This window comes from Falco biarmicus, chromosome 1, assembly GCF_023638135.1.
Source record: "Falco biarmicus isolate bFalBia1 chromosome 1, bFalBia1.pri, whole genome shotgun sequence".
Taxonomy (NCBI): domain Eukaryota; kingdom Metazoa; phylum Chordata; class Aves; order Falconiformes; family Falconidae; genus Falco; species Falco biarmicus.
The window spans coordinates 126,587,157-126,604,240 of record NC_079288.1 but is presented as its reverse complement, the minus strand read 5'-3'; the positions used below and the strand labels follow the sequence as shown (position 1 = coordinate 126,604,240).

The 17,084-nt window shown below is 39.3% G+C and overlaps 1 protein-coding gene across 16 annotated transcripts in view; it reads right to left on the bottom strand.

The window, feature by feature from the left end:
- The window catches only part of LDB2 (LIM domain binding 2), a 220,096-nt gene that overhangs the window by 139,972 nt on the left and 63,040 nt on the right, over positions 1-17,084 (bottom strand). For all 16 annotated transcript variants that reach the window (XM_056326458.1, XM_056326457.1, XM_056326463.1 and 13 more), the window contains one exon: positions 1,514-1,616. In XM_056326458.1, the coding sequence (XP_056182433.1) occupies positions 1,514-1,616 (103 nt within the window). The remainder of the gene's footprint in view (positions 1-1,513; positions 1,617-17,084) is intronic.

Genomic DNA, 17,084 nt, shown 5'->3' with positions numbered 1-17,084 from the left:
AAGGAAACATGAATGAACAGATAGAGCCCTAATGCTAAGTTTTAATGGCAGATGGTGAGAATAACACCAAGAGCAACAAAAGTTTGTGCAGAGGTCACAAATTAAAACCAGAGGAAAAATCCTGTGTGCCAGTCGCTTTTAAAAATGTGTCTACAGTAACTTGATCTTTCAATCAGGCTTATCAGCAACAATGCTAAGAATCACAGTATTGCCACATACCAAACTGTTCCAGATAGCACAACCATTATCAAGCATTTGTGACAACAGGAATATTTTGCTCTTTGACAGATTCTTTCATATGCAGCACTCTTTTCCAGAAACACAACTCCCTCTGATCTAACTGGACATTAATTGCTTTTCTGCTGATGTATCTGTGCCTTCTGGACTGATAACACAACTAGCAAATCTGATATCTGACAAGTTGACTCAACCTAATCAGGACAGATCAGCTGTTACCAATGTTGCTATAGGCTGTAATTTGAGGACCTTTACAGAGTTATCACTTGCTTTGAAAGGCAAGAAACTGTAATTCTGTCAACACTAATCCCAGAATGTGCGTTCAAAGCGGTTGTTATTTTTTCTCCAGGAGAAGGTAACACTTGTCAAATAAATACCTGAGATAATTGATAAAAGGAATTAGAACTATGTGAATGATACGCTGACAATCAGTCACTCTCACGAAAAAGAACCTCACAAGACTCAGGACATTAAGTAGAGAGTACAAGCTGTCACCATGAAGCAGGGGTCACTCTGAATGGAGTGAAACAATGGGCAACGCAGTCTTTCAATATTTACTTATCTCGCTGTTGCTTAGTGCTAAAGCTGAGTGAATTATTCACTACAAACAATTTGGTCGATGAATTTTACCCCTTTTTGCTGCTCAGCATATGCAGGCAATGGATGCCAATGCCATCAGGTTTATTCACTGCCTCACTGTTATTCAAGCTTTCATTTAGTGCTTGATTGAGAGTATTCTAGACTTCCACTGCTGTTCAGACAATACCCAGGGCAGGTCCTCAATGTGTGCAAACAGCATAGATCCACACAGCTGATGGAATAATGATTAGCTACACCAGCAAGGATATAGCTTTTGGTATTTTTGTTTTTATGATCCCTGTTTAAATCTGGAAGCCCTTCCAGCAACACTACTGAAACTTGCTACAAAGTTCCCTTTCCATGAATAATTTTGCCCACAAGACTCAACACTTGAATGTTTGTGGAAACCAAATTAAAGAGTGCAAGTACAGCCATTGCAAATTAATTTTAAAATTCCAATTATTATATTGTATTATTTGCCCTACTCCACTAGGAAATGATTTATTTTCATGTAATAAGAGTCAGAGGAATTCCACAAAAGATGGATTCTCAACCCATGCAATTCTTTAATGAAATTTGATGGTCACTGAATACAAACAAGTGACTCTGTCATTGCCAGGGTTGCATCTGTCTCTTACAGATAAAACTGTGTTTAGAAACTCAGGCTTAAAATTTGAACAAAAAATATATCTCTTACTGTATCGCTTTGGTCCATCTTCCAAACAAAATGAAAGGGTTAAAGTTGCATCATCTTCAAAAAATTCAGTTGCAAAGGCATCCCACCAGAGGTTGTCACTATCCTAGGAAGCAACAGATCATTCACTTAACAGGAGGCAAAATGAAAATATGTTCATCCTTTGTAAAAGAAATTCGACGGGATCACACATAGTTTGCGCTTTACCAATCATTTTGCGGTGTAGATGTCTATATGATATTTCAAACTGATTTTCCTAGATAAAATTCATTTCTAGTTTAAGAAAAAAGCTAAAATGCTGAGTTTATTATACAATAAACTTTCATTTTATCAAGCATATTAAATATGTAAAAACTTTTGTTCTCATAAACACAGGTTTTTCTTCAAATGTTAAAAACGATTTTATAAATCAGTTGCAAATAAAGCGATTATGACTTCCCCCCTCCCCACCCCCTATTCTGAGCTGTGTATCTCAAATGCTTGGTCCTAATAATGAAAAAACCTCAGTACTTAATTCTATAATGCTACATAACCCGATTATCAGCATGAGCTGACAAGAAAGTTATTTAGAAACTAAATATAATAGCCATTCCACTCCAATGCATTTAATATAAATACAATGGTACTGCGGGTTAATTAAATACCAGCTAGTTACTTAAATGTAGTTGTTGTGAGAAATCTTTACTTTCCAGTGCGATACACGAAGTGAAAACAATATTTTAAGATGACCTCTGTATACTTTGACTTACAGTAATACACATAGCTGGAACATAGCAATTATTAATATAATGTACAATGTAAAGCATATACCCATACACCACTACTTTGACAATTGAACCAGGCATCTTCAGACCTCGGTGACCGACCACAGGCACCCAAACCTCAACGTCTAGCACCTGTGCAAGTGGTCCAGCCCGCAAGGCTTTTCAGAGAAGTCGGGCAACAACCGAATCTACTAATTGTTTCATTCAAAAGCTATGGGTATATTTAACAGCTGGATTTGAAATGTTTGGTGCAGCCTCTTCTGCTCCTTTGAGGCCCTGTGATTTAAATCGCATGCAGCACACAGGATAAGCAACAGAGCAGGAAATACGCTTCTGAAGATGCCCCAGTTGCACCCCTCAGAGGCACTCTATCCCACTCAGGGCAGCTGCCTTCCCAGTGTGCAAAGCCACCTTCATTCAGCATAGTAAGCACTGAGTACCTCTTAGTGCCTACGCAATATATAACTAACCCAGAAATATTTTACCTTCACAGGAAAAAAAAGCTGAGATAAAATGCCAATTTAAGACAAAACATGTATCTATCATATCCATTATACGTACACATGCAGAGAAATAACTGGCTGGGGTTTTTAGTACTGCTCCTGTTTTTCCTGAAGATGTTACTACTGGATTTCACTCCAACCTGCTGAGCAGGGTATCTTTCCTGCCTCACAACTTCACTTTGATTTTTGTCATGCACCCAATGGAGAAAGGGTAGGGACATTTTTAGCATTCAGGTCCTACCAGACACCCCCAAGAGACTTCTTGGCTAGGTCAAAGCCTGTAATTCACCTTCCTTGTCAAGGCTCATCCCACCCTGCAGTGGCAGGACACCCAGCATCATGGCCCTGCAGTGCTCATTCAAATTTCAGTCACGCAAAGAGGTACCAAAACCGTCCCCCACAACTTGGAAAGTTGTTGCCACAGAGAGCTGCTGCTCCTTCTTCTTTGCTGGTGTAAATGGGACGAGTATTCCCACGTGCAATCAACGCTCCATTGACAAGGTGAGTAGCCAAAACAGTAAGAATGGAATATATATGCTGGTGTTCAACAGGAGCCCAGCCACTAGCTTCTAACAACACATCTTAGAGCACCGACCCTTCACTCGGGACAGCCTGGTGGGGGACATTATAAGCCCATACCAGAGTGTATTGTCCAATAAGTAATTAGGAGCTACCACTCTCTGCCATTTGCCAAGACAGGCTGCCGTATTAACAGGGATCTTTTGGACATAATTGTCATAGGGAAGGAAGAGAGGAGAGAAGGATGTAAGAAATGCCACATACCACGTTTGCACTCTCGTTAACTCAATAGTTGAGTATCACTGGATCTACTGATGCAGCACCCAATGACATGGGAGGCAAAAGCAGAACATGACATAGTGGGGATGCAAAGGCACACGGGAAAGACGGAGAAGATGCAAGGAAAGTGCAGGGCCTCACCTCAAAACCACACATATTTGCACTCACTCTTGCTTCCAAGAAGTCTGAAGACAAGGAAAACGTGGAGATGGAATTACTGTAGATTCCCTCCCTGGATAGATGAAACGTCCAGATCCTGTCACAGTTTGGATGCTGTCCAAGTTCTTTATCTTATGCTTTTGCATATTTTATGTCAGGAAGAAGGAAAAACAGAAAAAGCAACACCCCACCCCCACCCACAAAAAAATCCCCAAGCCTTAACAGAATACATAAATCCTGTCAAGCCTGCATATGCTCTGCTGATTAATTCTATGCTCCACCCTTGTCACAGGTGGGCCCAACTACTCTCACAGCCAAATCGTGAACAAAACCGAATGAGGTGTCCCCTAGCCAAGCTGAAAAAGGATCCAGTTATTACCAAAAAAAGAGTAATAATAAAATCATCTCCTTTTTTTTTTTTACAAAAAGGGGATGGTGAAGGCAAGGCTGCCCCCAGGCATCTTTAACTTATGCTCTGACAGGTTACGGGGGATTTTGCCAGAGTAATTATTTTTCTATTCAACAATAATGAGAAATTACCATGGCAACCTCCCTTTCACGTAGTGCACTCACATGCTCAAACATTGAAATAATGGCCTAAACATAACAAAAAAACCCCTAATACTTTAAAAAAAATTTGTATTAAAATAAACTTCAGGAATGTGTCAAAGGAGAGAAGAGGGCAGAGACAGCCAGCAAGTTGGGTCAGCAGTAAGGATGCCATGCTGCTGTAGCCAGCTACCCAAGCAGCAAAACGTCCTCTGCCGCAACTGTCATTGTTCCCTCTGATCCCCTCCACCCTAGTATTATTTGTAATTTGAAGCATGGCTCAACTCTGAATAGGGTCTCCAAGTAAATGGAATCCTAGGGTTTCAATATTTTTCCCTGACTCTGATTTCTTTGGCAAATGTAATCAGACTTTAAATACAATGATGTTCTTTTTCCCCCTCCATCTAATAGTCCCACGTTCACTGTGTGATCTGAGAGTCAAGCTGGGTTCTTCTTTACACCTTACACACTCACATGATTAAGAGTCTGCAAGCCAAATGAGGCTCTCCTACTTGCCTGTGATGGTGACTGCTGAACCAAAATAGATCTTGCAACTGGAATATAAGGCCAACCGAGCCTATGCCATTTTCTCCAAATTCCTTTATTTTTGTTTAATGACTTGGAAGGCAGAATGGAGTTCATGTAAAAAGTCAGTACATGAAACCATGCTCGAGAGAGGATGCAGATACCTTGCAGGACAGAACTGGAATTCAAAATGATTTTGATAGATTGCAGAAATTATCTGAAGTGAAGATGAAATTCAATAAAGTGACAAAAGCACAACTACAAAATGGGGAATAACTGATTAAGCAGTACTATAGAAAATGGTCCAGATCATAAAGTAAATATATCAGCAATCTGTTGCTCTTGTGAATAAGGGAGCTGTCTTAGATGCAATTCCCTTCCACTCCAGCAAACATATCTCTGGAAAGACTTCAACTGGAACATTTCTGGAGTACTGTGGCCAGGCCTGGGCCACCCAGTCTTAAAGAATTTAGCTGAGAACAACAGGAACCATTGAGTTTAAAGACATAAGCAAACAAAAAAGCCAACCCCAAAGCATTCATAGGAAGCAAGGCGGAAGGGCCTAGCTATGTCTAGTATAAGACAGAAGCAGCTTACGGGAAATGTGATGACAGCCTTCAACCATATGAAAAGATTGCTACAAAGAAAAGCCATCACTTGTCCTTAGTGGCTAACAAGGACAGAAGAAGTAATAATCAGCTCAGTTTTGCTGCCATTGTGAGTTAAGGGGTTTAATCCCCTGTTACAGATTTCTAGACTGGTGTTTTGGAGATGGGAAGAGGTACAGAGCATGGCTACCGTGCTCCCAAGAAGAGCGGAGAGAGAGTTCCTGCTGCCTCCAAGCCTCAGGCGGAGCTGCCCCATCGTGCAGCTCCATGGCTTATGCCCAGCGAGAAGCAGATTTTGGTTTTCTCCCTCACATCGCTTTTGGCTGTACACATATGACAGGTGTAAATAGTATATTAAAACGAGAGTCATGGAAACAAATAAATGCAGTTCTGAATACACACAGGAAACACATCTGTTCTGAAATGGGACCTTTTTCTTATATAATCACTTTTCAGCTAAGAACTGAATTTCTAACATCAACTTATGTGGCTTGGCATTGGACAAGGCAAAAATAAAAAGAGATAGTGCCCCTTGGGAGCTTACATTTTTCTTCTGGCACCTGCAACCCTTCCCTATTGACACTTACTATTTTCAGAACTCTATACATCCACACTCCTGTTGGCAACATACACACTTCTCATAGTCTTTCAAGTTAATGCTGCATGAGGAAACTGCTGTCTCCCCAAGGAGAGAATGGTATTCCTCCCCTCCTCCCATTCCCAGCAAATCAAACTATACTTGAGCTTTTAAAATGCAGTTCCAGATAAGATTTTGCCATTAAATACACCTGTAAAAACTGCACAGCCATTACAAATTATGAAACTCACAAGATAAGTACAATAAAAAAATCTGACATTAATGTTTATACTCAGAGCACACTGACAGACTTTTAAAAATAAAATACCTGAATACAAGAAACCAATAATTTTCCCCATTAGCTTTAAATTAGACCCATCTTGAGTCTACCGAACACGTTACAGTTCCAATATAAATGTCACAGGAGTAACAAATTAACAGGGATCTATATATCTTAATTTTATACATTTGGACAGTTGAGTACTGACCTGTAGATTGTGCAGTGCACAATTTTTTTTATAATCTGGCATAGGGGTTTTTTTCTATACGTAAAAATTCTATGTGGAATACTGATATTTTGAGTCTTAAATGTATTTTCTTGGAAACAGTATGAACAGAGTCAAAGAACAGAATACTCACATACAGTATGTAGGTGGCAAACCTATATAGCCAAATGGCTCTGTCTGTTATCACACAGGTACAAGACACACACCTATCTTACATTCACAGTATCTTTGCTGGCACTATATGATACCCTGTAGTTAGTAAAGGCACCTGAAAAAGGGGACCAACCAATCTGGTTGCCCAGGGCTAGTCTGGAAGGACCATCTTTGCTTTTGCATTTGTTATTCTATCCCATTTTATCTTTAAACATAAAGCACATTTTACATAGCTTTAAAGACACCTTTAATCTTGCAGCTAGTGGTCTCTCACAGAATCTCCAGCTCCCCTCCCCCTGCCAGGAATGCCCGACTCTATTCCTTCCATTTGTTATTTCACACATATTCACAGTTTTAATGGTGTTGCTTGCATTTATTTCACTTACTTGTGTGGCTGGATGCCATCTCTCAAACAATATGTAGTAAAACTGGCAGAAAGATTTTAGGACTTGGCTTTGGCCATAAGTAGTTTTCTGTTCCATTATATACTTGCAACTTCTTGCCAAAACTCTGCTCAATGCCCAAAACATATCAGTTTCTTCAGCTTACTTAATAATTAAATTATTGTTTACATTCCACTTTGGAACTTATCTTCATTTGTACAGTAAAGAAACAACACCAAGTTTCTGTTTTACTGAAAAAGCAGAATATAGCCATGCAAGAGATCCCCATAGCAATGCCGCCCCAGAGAGACTGACTCCGGTGCAAAATGGGGGCAACGTTGCTGCTTCTCATGTAAATCTGAATCCACTTTAAGAATCCAATGGAATTACAGGGAAAAGCTTGTAATGGAAAGCTACTCTTACAGATCCACTGGAAATTCTTTATATAGCAAGAATCTGATTTTTATTGCCTATAAACCACTCCACTATAAGGCAACAAAATGGGGGGGGGGGAAGCAGTAACAGCTCATAACAGCTCATTTTCTGAATGGGGAACTGTGAAAATTAAACATTAATTATTTGGTTTCAGACAAAATTGTGAGAAACAAAAAAAAAAAAAAAAGGAAAAAAGAAAAAAAGGCTTTGCAAAATACGCAAATTGATTCATGCCATTTTCTGTGAACCCAGGGATGTGGGAATGAGCATCGCTATAGCAAAACAATTATGTTGTAACAATACCGGTCATACAGCTCAGCTTTGCACATACACTGCTTTGACATAGCGCCACTTGGATTTTCAAATAGCGAGTCCACACTGGGCAATTATACCAGTGGTTCGGATTAACTGCAGCATGCTGACACAGATACAAGGAAGAGAAATATTTTTCTTATGTTTGGAAGGATGGTTGACCTCTACCTTGTTATTTGGCCACTAACATATGCCTGAATTAGAGACTTTTGTTAGAGTAGTTGTGGCAACTGCTCGCTAAGCTGGCAAATCACAAGACCAGTCTACACACAGCTATAGAAGTATAGTTATTCCATTACATGTCAGCCACCCAATTTTTCTGTTTACACAGATGCTACATGTATTTCAAGTTGTATATATTAAAATTGGAGTCTTTAAAATTATGAAGATCTTCTAACTTAAGTTGTCAGGAAAGGATAAGACAGAGTGCTATGTGGTTCAATCTAATAACGGTCAAAGAAGAATGCCTGGTCTCAAACCAATTATCTGTCATTCTTTAAATTTTACTGCAGCTTGTGGACAAAAGAGAAACGAATCCTTAAATATTCACTCTGTGCATGTTCCACCGTTCACCTACAGCAAACAGACACTGATCGCAGAGTTTAATACTGCATTATAAGGGGTACAGAGCAGAAAGAGTTAATTTATGAAATGTGTTATTTCACCTGCTTCTTTAATTTGAATTCATTATTTCCACTCCTGGAACTTGTGCACAAGAATGAATAGGAGAAAGAAAAGGGAAAAAAGAGCAATGAAGCTGGGCTCAAGACATATTCCACTGCCATTTCCTTTTAACCACTATGGCATCATCCTTGATATTTCACAGCAACATTATCAATATATAGCAGAAGAAGTTCTTTTATCCTTTTTAAGTGTATGGGATAAGATTGCTCTTGGTCTCTATGGATAAGACCTATATTCTGCCTTTGTGAACAAAAAGACTGGGCATTAACTAAATCATGTGCAGTTGTTAAAAATAGACACTTCTACCCATAGCTGAGTACTTGTTTGGACTTGGTATATATAGAGTGCATGCTAAATCCATATTCAAAGTTATTTTAAATTTGAGCCCTCTTTTCAACAGGCATGAGGAGGTGTCTAGTTGGCTGGGAGCAGTAATGGGTTTAGTAGTATTCTCCATCCACGATCATTGCAGACAAATCACAGACTTGAGTTTTGTGTTTATCAAAAATGAACCACAGTTACACTTGTCTATTCTGCCACAGTATACCCCACAGCCTCAGCCTTTGAGAATGGTTTATAGAGATGGAATATTAAGTGTGTCTATTATCTATTGTATCACCGTCAGTCATATGAATGTTCCTATTTTATTCTGACATTTTGACCTGGTCTCTTTCTTACCTTGTTTACTTCCATCTATATAAGTAAATGGAAGCTACTATGCCATCTATCCCAATGAAAACGCAGTAACTAGTATTGCCACCAGTGAATACAGAGCATCAAACATTGCATGTCACTGGGGCACACAAAAAAAAAAAAAAAGTCATATTCCCAGCAACGTTAGTAAAACAGTCTCTCTGGGTCTACCTACCCAAGTGCACCAACTCCCAAGGCTCTAAAGTTTAGTAAACACAAATGCCTGTGTCAGTTATTACTGTGAAAGTAAAAATATTACTGACAACATTTAAATACTACAATGGGAACATGATGAAGACAGTCCTTGACACTTCCATTTCACACTGGACTCTCACCACCGCTTTGTTCACTGAAGTCTCATGAAAGCACTACGCATCCTGGAGACAAGTACAAAGCTGGGACCTTCCGAGGTCCCTGCCTCTGAACAGCTACAATCTAAACTGCAACCTAACAGGCAGGATTTTGAAAGGTAAGAAGCAGCCCTTCAGCTGAGTTAAGAAAACATACTGCTTTCATATCGTGTGCCTCTTTCTTGTGCAAGTCTAATGGCTCAGGTAGGGAAGGGAAAACCAGATAAGACAAACCATGCTTCTACCTACATTCCAGCTTCTTGGAAAAGTATCAAATGGTGACAGGGCTAAGGAATGCGACAACAAAGAGTTGGGTTTATCATAAACAAAGATGATATGGGTTGAAAAGACATATGATACTCACACACCTTCTGCCCTACAGACTTTGAGAAAACTCTTGCAAAGACTCAGTAAAGACTTTTAAAATCAAGGATATGCTTAAATGCTTTGCTGGACTGGGATCCAAATATGCATTTGTTAGCCTGCAAGTCAAATTAATTTAAAGATTATGACTTCCTATTAAGCTTTGCAAACCAGCTAAGAGCATATCACAATGTCAGACAGCTCTGTCTAACCAAAGAGCTGTTATTTCTTGGAAAGGTAGATGAAGTGGAAAAGATCCACTATACCGCATGTTCCATCTCCTTTAGAGGACAGGTAATCTCATGCGCAAAAGCTTAACTTAGCAGTAAGTAGGTAGAAAAAGAGAAAACATTTAAGAGGGAAATATTTAAGAAATTACACCCTTTTGTTACTATTTACAAGCATATCTACACTTTAAATTATATATTGTTGGCTGCATTTAAGTGCTTAATGATATAACTGTGGTTCTGGGTGTTCAGGTATAAGTCGAAGAAGTTGTAACAGCACGATGTAATTCCAGACAGTGCAGAGAAGGAAATGTTACAGTTCTTTACTGAAATTCTGGTAAGAAGCAACAGCAAAGCACAAAACTGAGTTCTTTGGTATGTGTTAAAAACAAAAGGAGTACTGTATCTTTTTTACATAAACAGTGCATATTCTTCAGTTAAAAAAAAAAAAACCACCTGTGGGAATTAACAAATAACTTCATAAAAGAGATAGTCACCTGCAAATTGTGTCCCTTAGAAGTTAATTCACATTTTTTACTCATCTCAGAAGCCCTACTCTTGTGATTTTTTTAAAGGATTACGCATAGCTAAAGTACATTTCAAGTTAATTCCTGTATACATTCGGTACTTATTAGAATTAGTAATCACAGCCATTTTTGTCAACTGGCAGCCATGCTATCCACAAATATATTATATTAAAAAATGTGGGTTTCAGAATCTAAACTCTATTTAAGAGAGAGAAGAAAAAAGGTAGCACAAAGGTATTTAGTTATTACATCCATATTTTAGATTCTATTTGGTCCAGTTTTCAACACTACAGCATAATTAGTATCATCCCTATCAGCCATTTGGGCCACTAATTAGCTGAAGTTGTCTGTCCTGGTGTTGGCTGGGATAGAGTTAATTTTCTTCCTAATAGCTGGTGCAGTGCTGTGTTTCAGATTTAGTGTGAGAATAATGTTGATAACACAGGGATGTTTTTATTTATTCCTAAGCAGTGCTTACCCTAAGTCAAGGAGTTTTCAGTCCCCACGCTCTGCCAGCGAGCAGGGGAAAGAGAAGCCGGGAGGAGCAGAGCCAGGACAGCTGACCCCAAGTAGCCAAAGGGATATTCCATACAGAGAATCAGGCTCAGTACATAAACTGGGGGGAACTGGCCAGGAGCAGCCGATCGCTGCTTGAGGACTGGCTGGGCATCAGTCAGTGGGCTGTCAGTACTGTGAACCACTTGGGGATTTTAGGTTTTATTTTTTTCTCTTTCTTTTTGCTGTCTTCCTTTTCATTACAATATTATTGTTGTTGTTGCATTTGTTATGATTATTATTATCAATATCAATATTTTATTCCAATTATTGAACTGTTCTTATCTCAACCCACAGGTTTTACCATCTTTACAGTTCTCCTCCCCATCCCACTGGGGGTGTGTGGGAGTGAGCAAGTGGATGGTGCTTAGTTCCTGCTTGGGTTTAAACCACGGCATTGTCAGATGCTTGGGTTTTTGAAAGTAATACAGCTACATTTACTACTTGTAGGTTTTGATATATAAACACATGCGCATTCAAACTTAATCAAACAATAAGGCTGAGCTTTTCAAAGTTAATTAAAATATGTATGCATTCATTTTCCATTAAATTCAGTGGAAATGAGGTGTTGGAATATTCTGTGCAAGGCTCCAAATCCCAGCATGGGTATGGAACTTGTTACATTTGCTGAATCAAAGCTGGAGGGTGACAACAGGGCTGGGATTCATTTCACCCGGAGACAGTTGTCTAAATTCATACGAGATAAAAAGCCTCCTGGAGATATCCGTCTCTTCACTGACTGTAGAGGGAGCCTAGAGAATAGTTCAGACTAGCCATGTAACTTTTACAGGGATAAAGGTAGGTAAGATAAATCCTATTGTACGTACCTAGCAAGAATTTAAAATTCTGGAAGAAAACTGGTTAAGGTTTTGGGAGCTTACATAGTGAAGGACAAACATAAGTGAAAAGCTGGGTGAAACAACCATATCTACTTTGTCTAGATTTTTACAGTCTTGGCAGGAAAACCTACAAATGATGTTCAAGTTTTTTGCTTGCAGCACTCAAAGATCTCCAGGCTGCCAGGTTCCTGCTGTTTCATATAAAAATCTCCGAGTGGCAGACAGAAGCTGGAGCACTGGTTAAAGATTTCTGCCAGTATGAAATGCTTTAAATGAAGAAGATGTGATTATTTGCCTGGCTTCCTAACTTCACTCCCCGGCTAACCATAGTTGCCAATAAAGTCCCTCGGGTCCTGTGTTTTATCTCACCCTGTATTCAGATACAAAATTCCTGTACAAAGTACAATTAAACTAGAGGCAGAATTCTTGATATGCACCTTCCTACATCCTCAGAAATCTGAAATATAAGGAAATCCCAAATCAAGACAACACATCAGATGTTGCCATTTCTCATGTATCATTCTGCTACCGTCAGATCACTCGGTCACTCCCTGTTTCTGTCATGTAGCGCTATCCTTCTCAAGGACATAACACTCACCAACAGGCATGTGACAGGTAAGGCTGATTAATGAAGGTACAACAATCAGGACTCCAGGTTGCCCCCACAAAGCGAGGATGGGTTTTGCTTAAGACGCTCATGGATTCTCAGTACACATCACGGTTTACAAGTTTTGATGGTGAGAAGCACAGGGTAGTGAACTTTTTAAACTGGCATTTACATTTATAAGTTAAAACTCTGATTCAAATGGAGATGTCTGAATCACCTGCTTATAATGAAAAAACTACTTAGAACCAAAACTTTTACTGTTATTGCTGCTACAGTATTTTATAACAGTGGAACAGATCACTGGCAAGGGTGTTAAGGTTGCTGAATCAAAGGATATTTAATTCCAGTCCTGAAAGGCACTGAAAGAAAGAGAGATTGAAGCACACTTTGGGAAACCCAGAGGTTTTGATAACCGAATGTTTTTGTGTGTTTGTTTTAATTATTAACTTTAAATTTTCACTTCAAAAGAAATGGGAGAATTTATGCTTGCCAAGAAGGGCTCCCTTTCCAAACTTGGTCTGCACTGAGCAAAGTAAGTACAGCTTTCTTATAAATGGCATATCTTATCTTGTCAACCTCACTTAAAGTAAAAAAGCATCTTATTATTATCAGTAGTAATAAGAATGTAGTTTGGTGAACAATTCCTTTACAGAAGCCAGCTATTACATACTGTAACAAATTAAAACTCCAAAAGTCTATGCAGGTCCCCAGAGAAATGCTATTTAATAAAGCAAACACCGATATTGAATGTGACAGAATTCCATTTGCTACAGAATCCCATCCAACTGAGTTTGGCTGCAGCTGAAGCAATTAGAGAAAGCTGTGATTTAATGATTATGCTAAAACCCTAGACAAACAAAGCTCTCACCTACCAAGTGGCCACTTAGCTGTATCACTACCACCAAAATGTATAAAAATCCTTGTAGGATTTTATTTGCTGTCAGTCAACTAGTAGCAACATGAGCAATTATTTACTAAAAATGTCTACTTACTAGCTACCCTGCAGCTTAAAAATGAAAAATGTATAAATCTAAATTTAAACAAAGCAAGCAAGGCCAAGTGTGAACTACATATGTCAGGGAAATCACCCACTAAGGTCATCCTTGTAGCAGAGACCCAATATGATCTAGTCAAAAGATCATAACAGGTCAGTGTTTAATCCTTTTTTTTCTTTTTTAAAAAAATAATCTTTATGTTGTGTATGATAATCCACTGGAGCCTAACCTCTGGGTCCATAAACATCTAATGAAATTTTAAATGTCTTTTCATCACAGGACTAGTGTCCTATGAACCATAGCCTATCACTTCAGACTGTGGACCTCTTAGATCAGCAGTAAAAGTGATTCATTTGAGATTTCTTACCTTCCAATAGATGGTATTTGGCCTTGTCTATTTTCTAATGCTTTCAAAATTTCTTCGTATGAAGTTGTAGGATGTAAAGCAATATAAACATTGACCATGTGCATGTGACAATCTGGAAAACTTGCTTACAGAAAGCTTGGGATTTTGCTTAGAAACTTTGGACTTCCTTGGTGTGTTCATGCCAGTTGACAAGCTCTATTGTGAAAACTAATGGTCTTTCTGATTTTTAACGTTAATATTGGTCTGAGAGCTGAGTGAGTGATACCTGGGACTGCTGATGTAGATTTTTAGCTTCATTGCCTTCCAGATGAAAGCATCTTCTGACAAAGAGCAAGCAAAGCCTTGGGAAAAGCAATTGCCTTCCCCCCCAACTTCTTTAAGGAACAGGATCTAGAGACATGGTGCATATCTATAGCCTAAACAAAAATACCAGTGTTGATACAGCCTTTTAAAACCATAAAGAAGATGAAGTCTGCAAGAAAACTCAAACACACAGAAAACTATTTTAAGAAGAAAAACATTTTTGCATAACATGGTGAATCATGCACAGAATTGCTGCAGAGGAGAGTGAAATAAAGCAGCTATGTATAGGAATGCACTTCTCGGGCAGCTCAGACCTAATTTCAAAGATCTAAATCCTCATGTCGTAACAAAAGCATATAGTGTGGGGCTTGGGGTTGGGTTTTTGGGTTTTTTGTTTGTTTGTTTGTTTGTTTGTTTTGCTACAGCTGTGCAGTTTTAGCTAAAATAAGCAATAAACGTGTTCAGAACCCTAATTTATTTGTTTATTTTTTTAAAGTACTATGTGATCCTCAAGAGTGCTGTAAACCCAGGATACCTACAGCTTCAGAGCTTTTCTAGAAGATGTGTGCCCAGACTACTAAAGAGCCTGAGAAGGCAGCAGTAGCCCTGACAAAGCCAAGAAGCTACATGGTCCCATTTCTAGGAATGTGCAACTGCTAGAGGAGCTGTTATCTGAGAGTGACCCAGAAAATCAGAAGAGATTCAGTGCTAATGTCTTCTTAGACATGGGAAAGCCTATGTCAAGCTCAGCCCAGAACATATGGATCCACACCAAGCAGCCTGGTTTCCACCAATGCAGCGACAACCACTGTGAGATGTTGATGTATTTCTATGTACTATGTTTAATCAGAGCCTACACAACTGATCATAGTTGGATCTCTCTCTAGGTCCTCAAATAACAATTATATCAAAATATCACAAATCCTCTCCTGAGCGCGCTGGGCTCAGGTACTGACTGTTCAAACATCTTAGTATTCTCCTTCTCCAAATCAGTTCCTCCACAGCCAGCTTTACTTTCACACCTGATTTCTGTATGCCACACTGAAGGATCACCTCTCTGCTCTAGAACAAATGACCTCTGTTCTTTTTTCTCCCTCTTGCTTTCTTAGTTTTACTTTCTGATTTGGAACAGTTTTTTTCTACAAACAGATGCACTGGTACAGACATGCATACACTCACTTTTTGTTAATATTCTCAGCTTCTGTTGTAGTGTCTCCTGGATCAGGTCATCTGCCTCTTAAAAGCATGGATTATGTTATCCCTGGTCTGAGGCACTCTAGAATGAACATCAACTTTTTATAACCTCCACAACACGTGAGGTCTGAAAGCCGCAAGAGGCCCATCAGAAACTGCCAGGTCAGCCCAGAGCCCACCATGTATCTCACAGCATATCAGCAAGGACAAAGGAGTGTACTGAAGATCAAATATGCTTCGTATTAAGCAAGCAGCTCCTTGTTCAGACTCCTGTGAACGTTCTAGTTCAGTGAGGCTCAACATCTGGCAGGGGTCAGATCTGGGCTGACTTCCTTCAGACTTGATTCAACACTCTTCAGAACAGCTGGCAATTGCAGCCTTCACGTCCAAAAGCCTTGATGAACTCACAGAACAAGTACAGAATCAAAGCAGCTTCCCCCCGTCTCCCTGAAAATACTCATGCACCTTGTTCTGATGGGACCACAAGCAGGATTACGCTGTCAGTATTCTCCTCATCCCTCTGCCAATATCCCAAGCGCTCCCTAGTAGCAGCCAAGGAGGTCATACCAAACTGCCATGGGGAAATGGCCTAGAAACTGCAGAGATATGGAATGTTTCCAGTTGTATTATACAGTGTGCTACAGACACTCAATCCTATGGGTTGTCAGTTGATAAATGCCAACTGAACCCAGTAGTCAGGATGGGATGCGAAAACTAAAGTGCCCTCTGTGTTCTACAGGATGAGTCTCACAATGAAGTGTCGTAAGGAAATATCTAACCTATCGGACCATCAGCAGCAGTGCCTTGCAAACATAAAGGAGACATGATGTTCCACAATGCTCCTATGATAATAAGCACAGCAGTCAGGCAAAATAAATGTCTCCTAAGAAATGTAAGGTGAAAAGGTGGTACTGTAGGAAGCAACCATAGCTCTAAGAATTGATGTTTCCTACTTGAAAGAGTACACTCCTTTTTCATCCTTAGCAAATGTCAACATGCCAGGTGTACTTCTTAGAGTTAATGAAGTACTTTTGTACTTCCAAGGTGGCTATATGTTGCATTTTGAGGGAAAAAAACCCAAAAGTAACTAACCCATAGTAAAATAAAGAGAAGCAGGTATAAAATTTGTTCACTTTGACTACTGCTACCATAAGGAAACTACTATATGTTATGTTTTAATATAAAAACATTATGATCAAAATCATTCTGGATACCTTGCTGATTTACAGGGTCTGCCCCAGGTGAGATACAGCAGTGTCTGTTCTGCATGGTACAGCACTGGGAGCAAACAGACCTTGTAGCTTAACATTTGAAATTGTCAGTCTTCAGTACCTACTTTCTTGCTAAAATCTTAGAATAACTAGGTCCTCTATTCTTCTGCTGTAGGGTGTGCACTCTGTAGCTTGTCCTATCAAGAAATTAACTTGAAATGAAAGCTCTCAGGTCTTCTAGATCGATATTACAATGTACTACATAGATATTAAAGGTATTAAAAATATCTCGTTCTTTTTTTTAAGAGCAGGAGCCTATCCTGATGGTAGACATGGTTGCAGAGAAGCTTTAGTGTGACAAAATGCATTTAAATGTGAGCAAGGGAA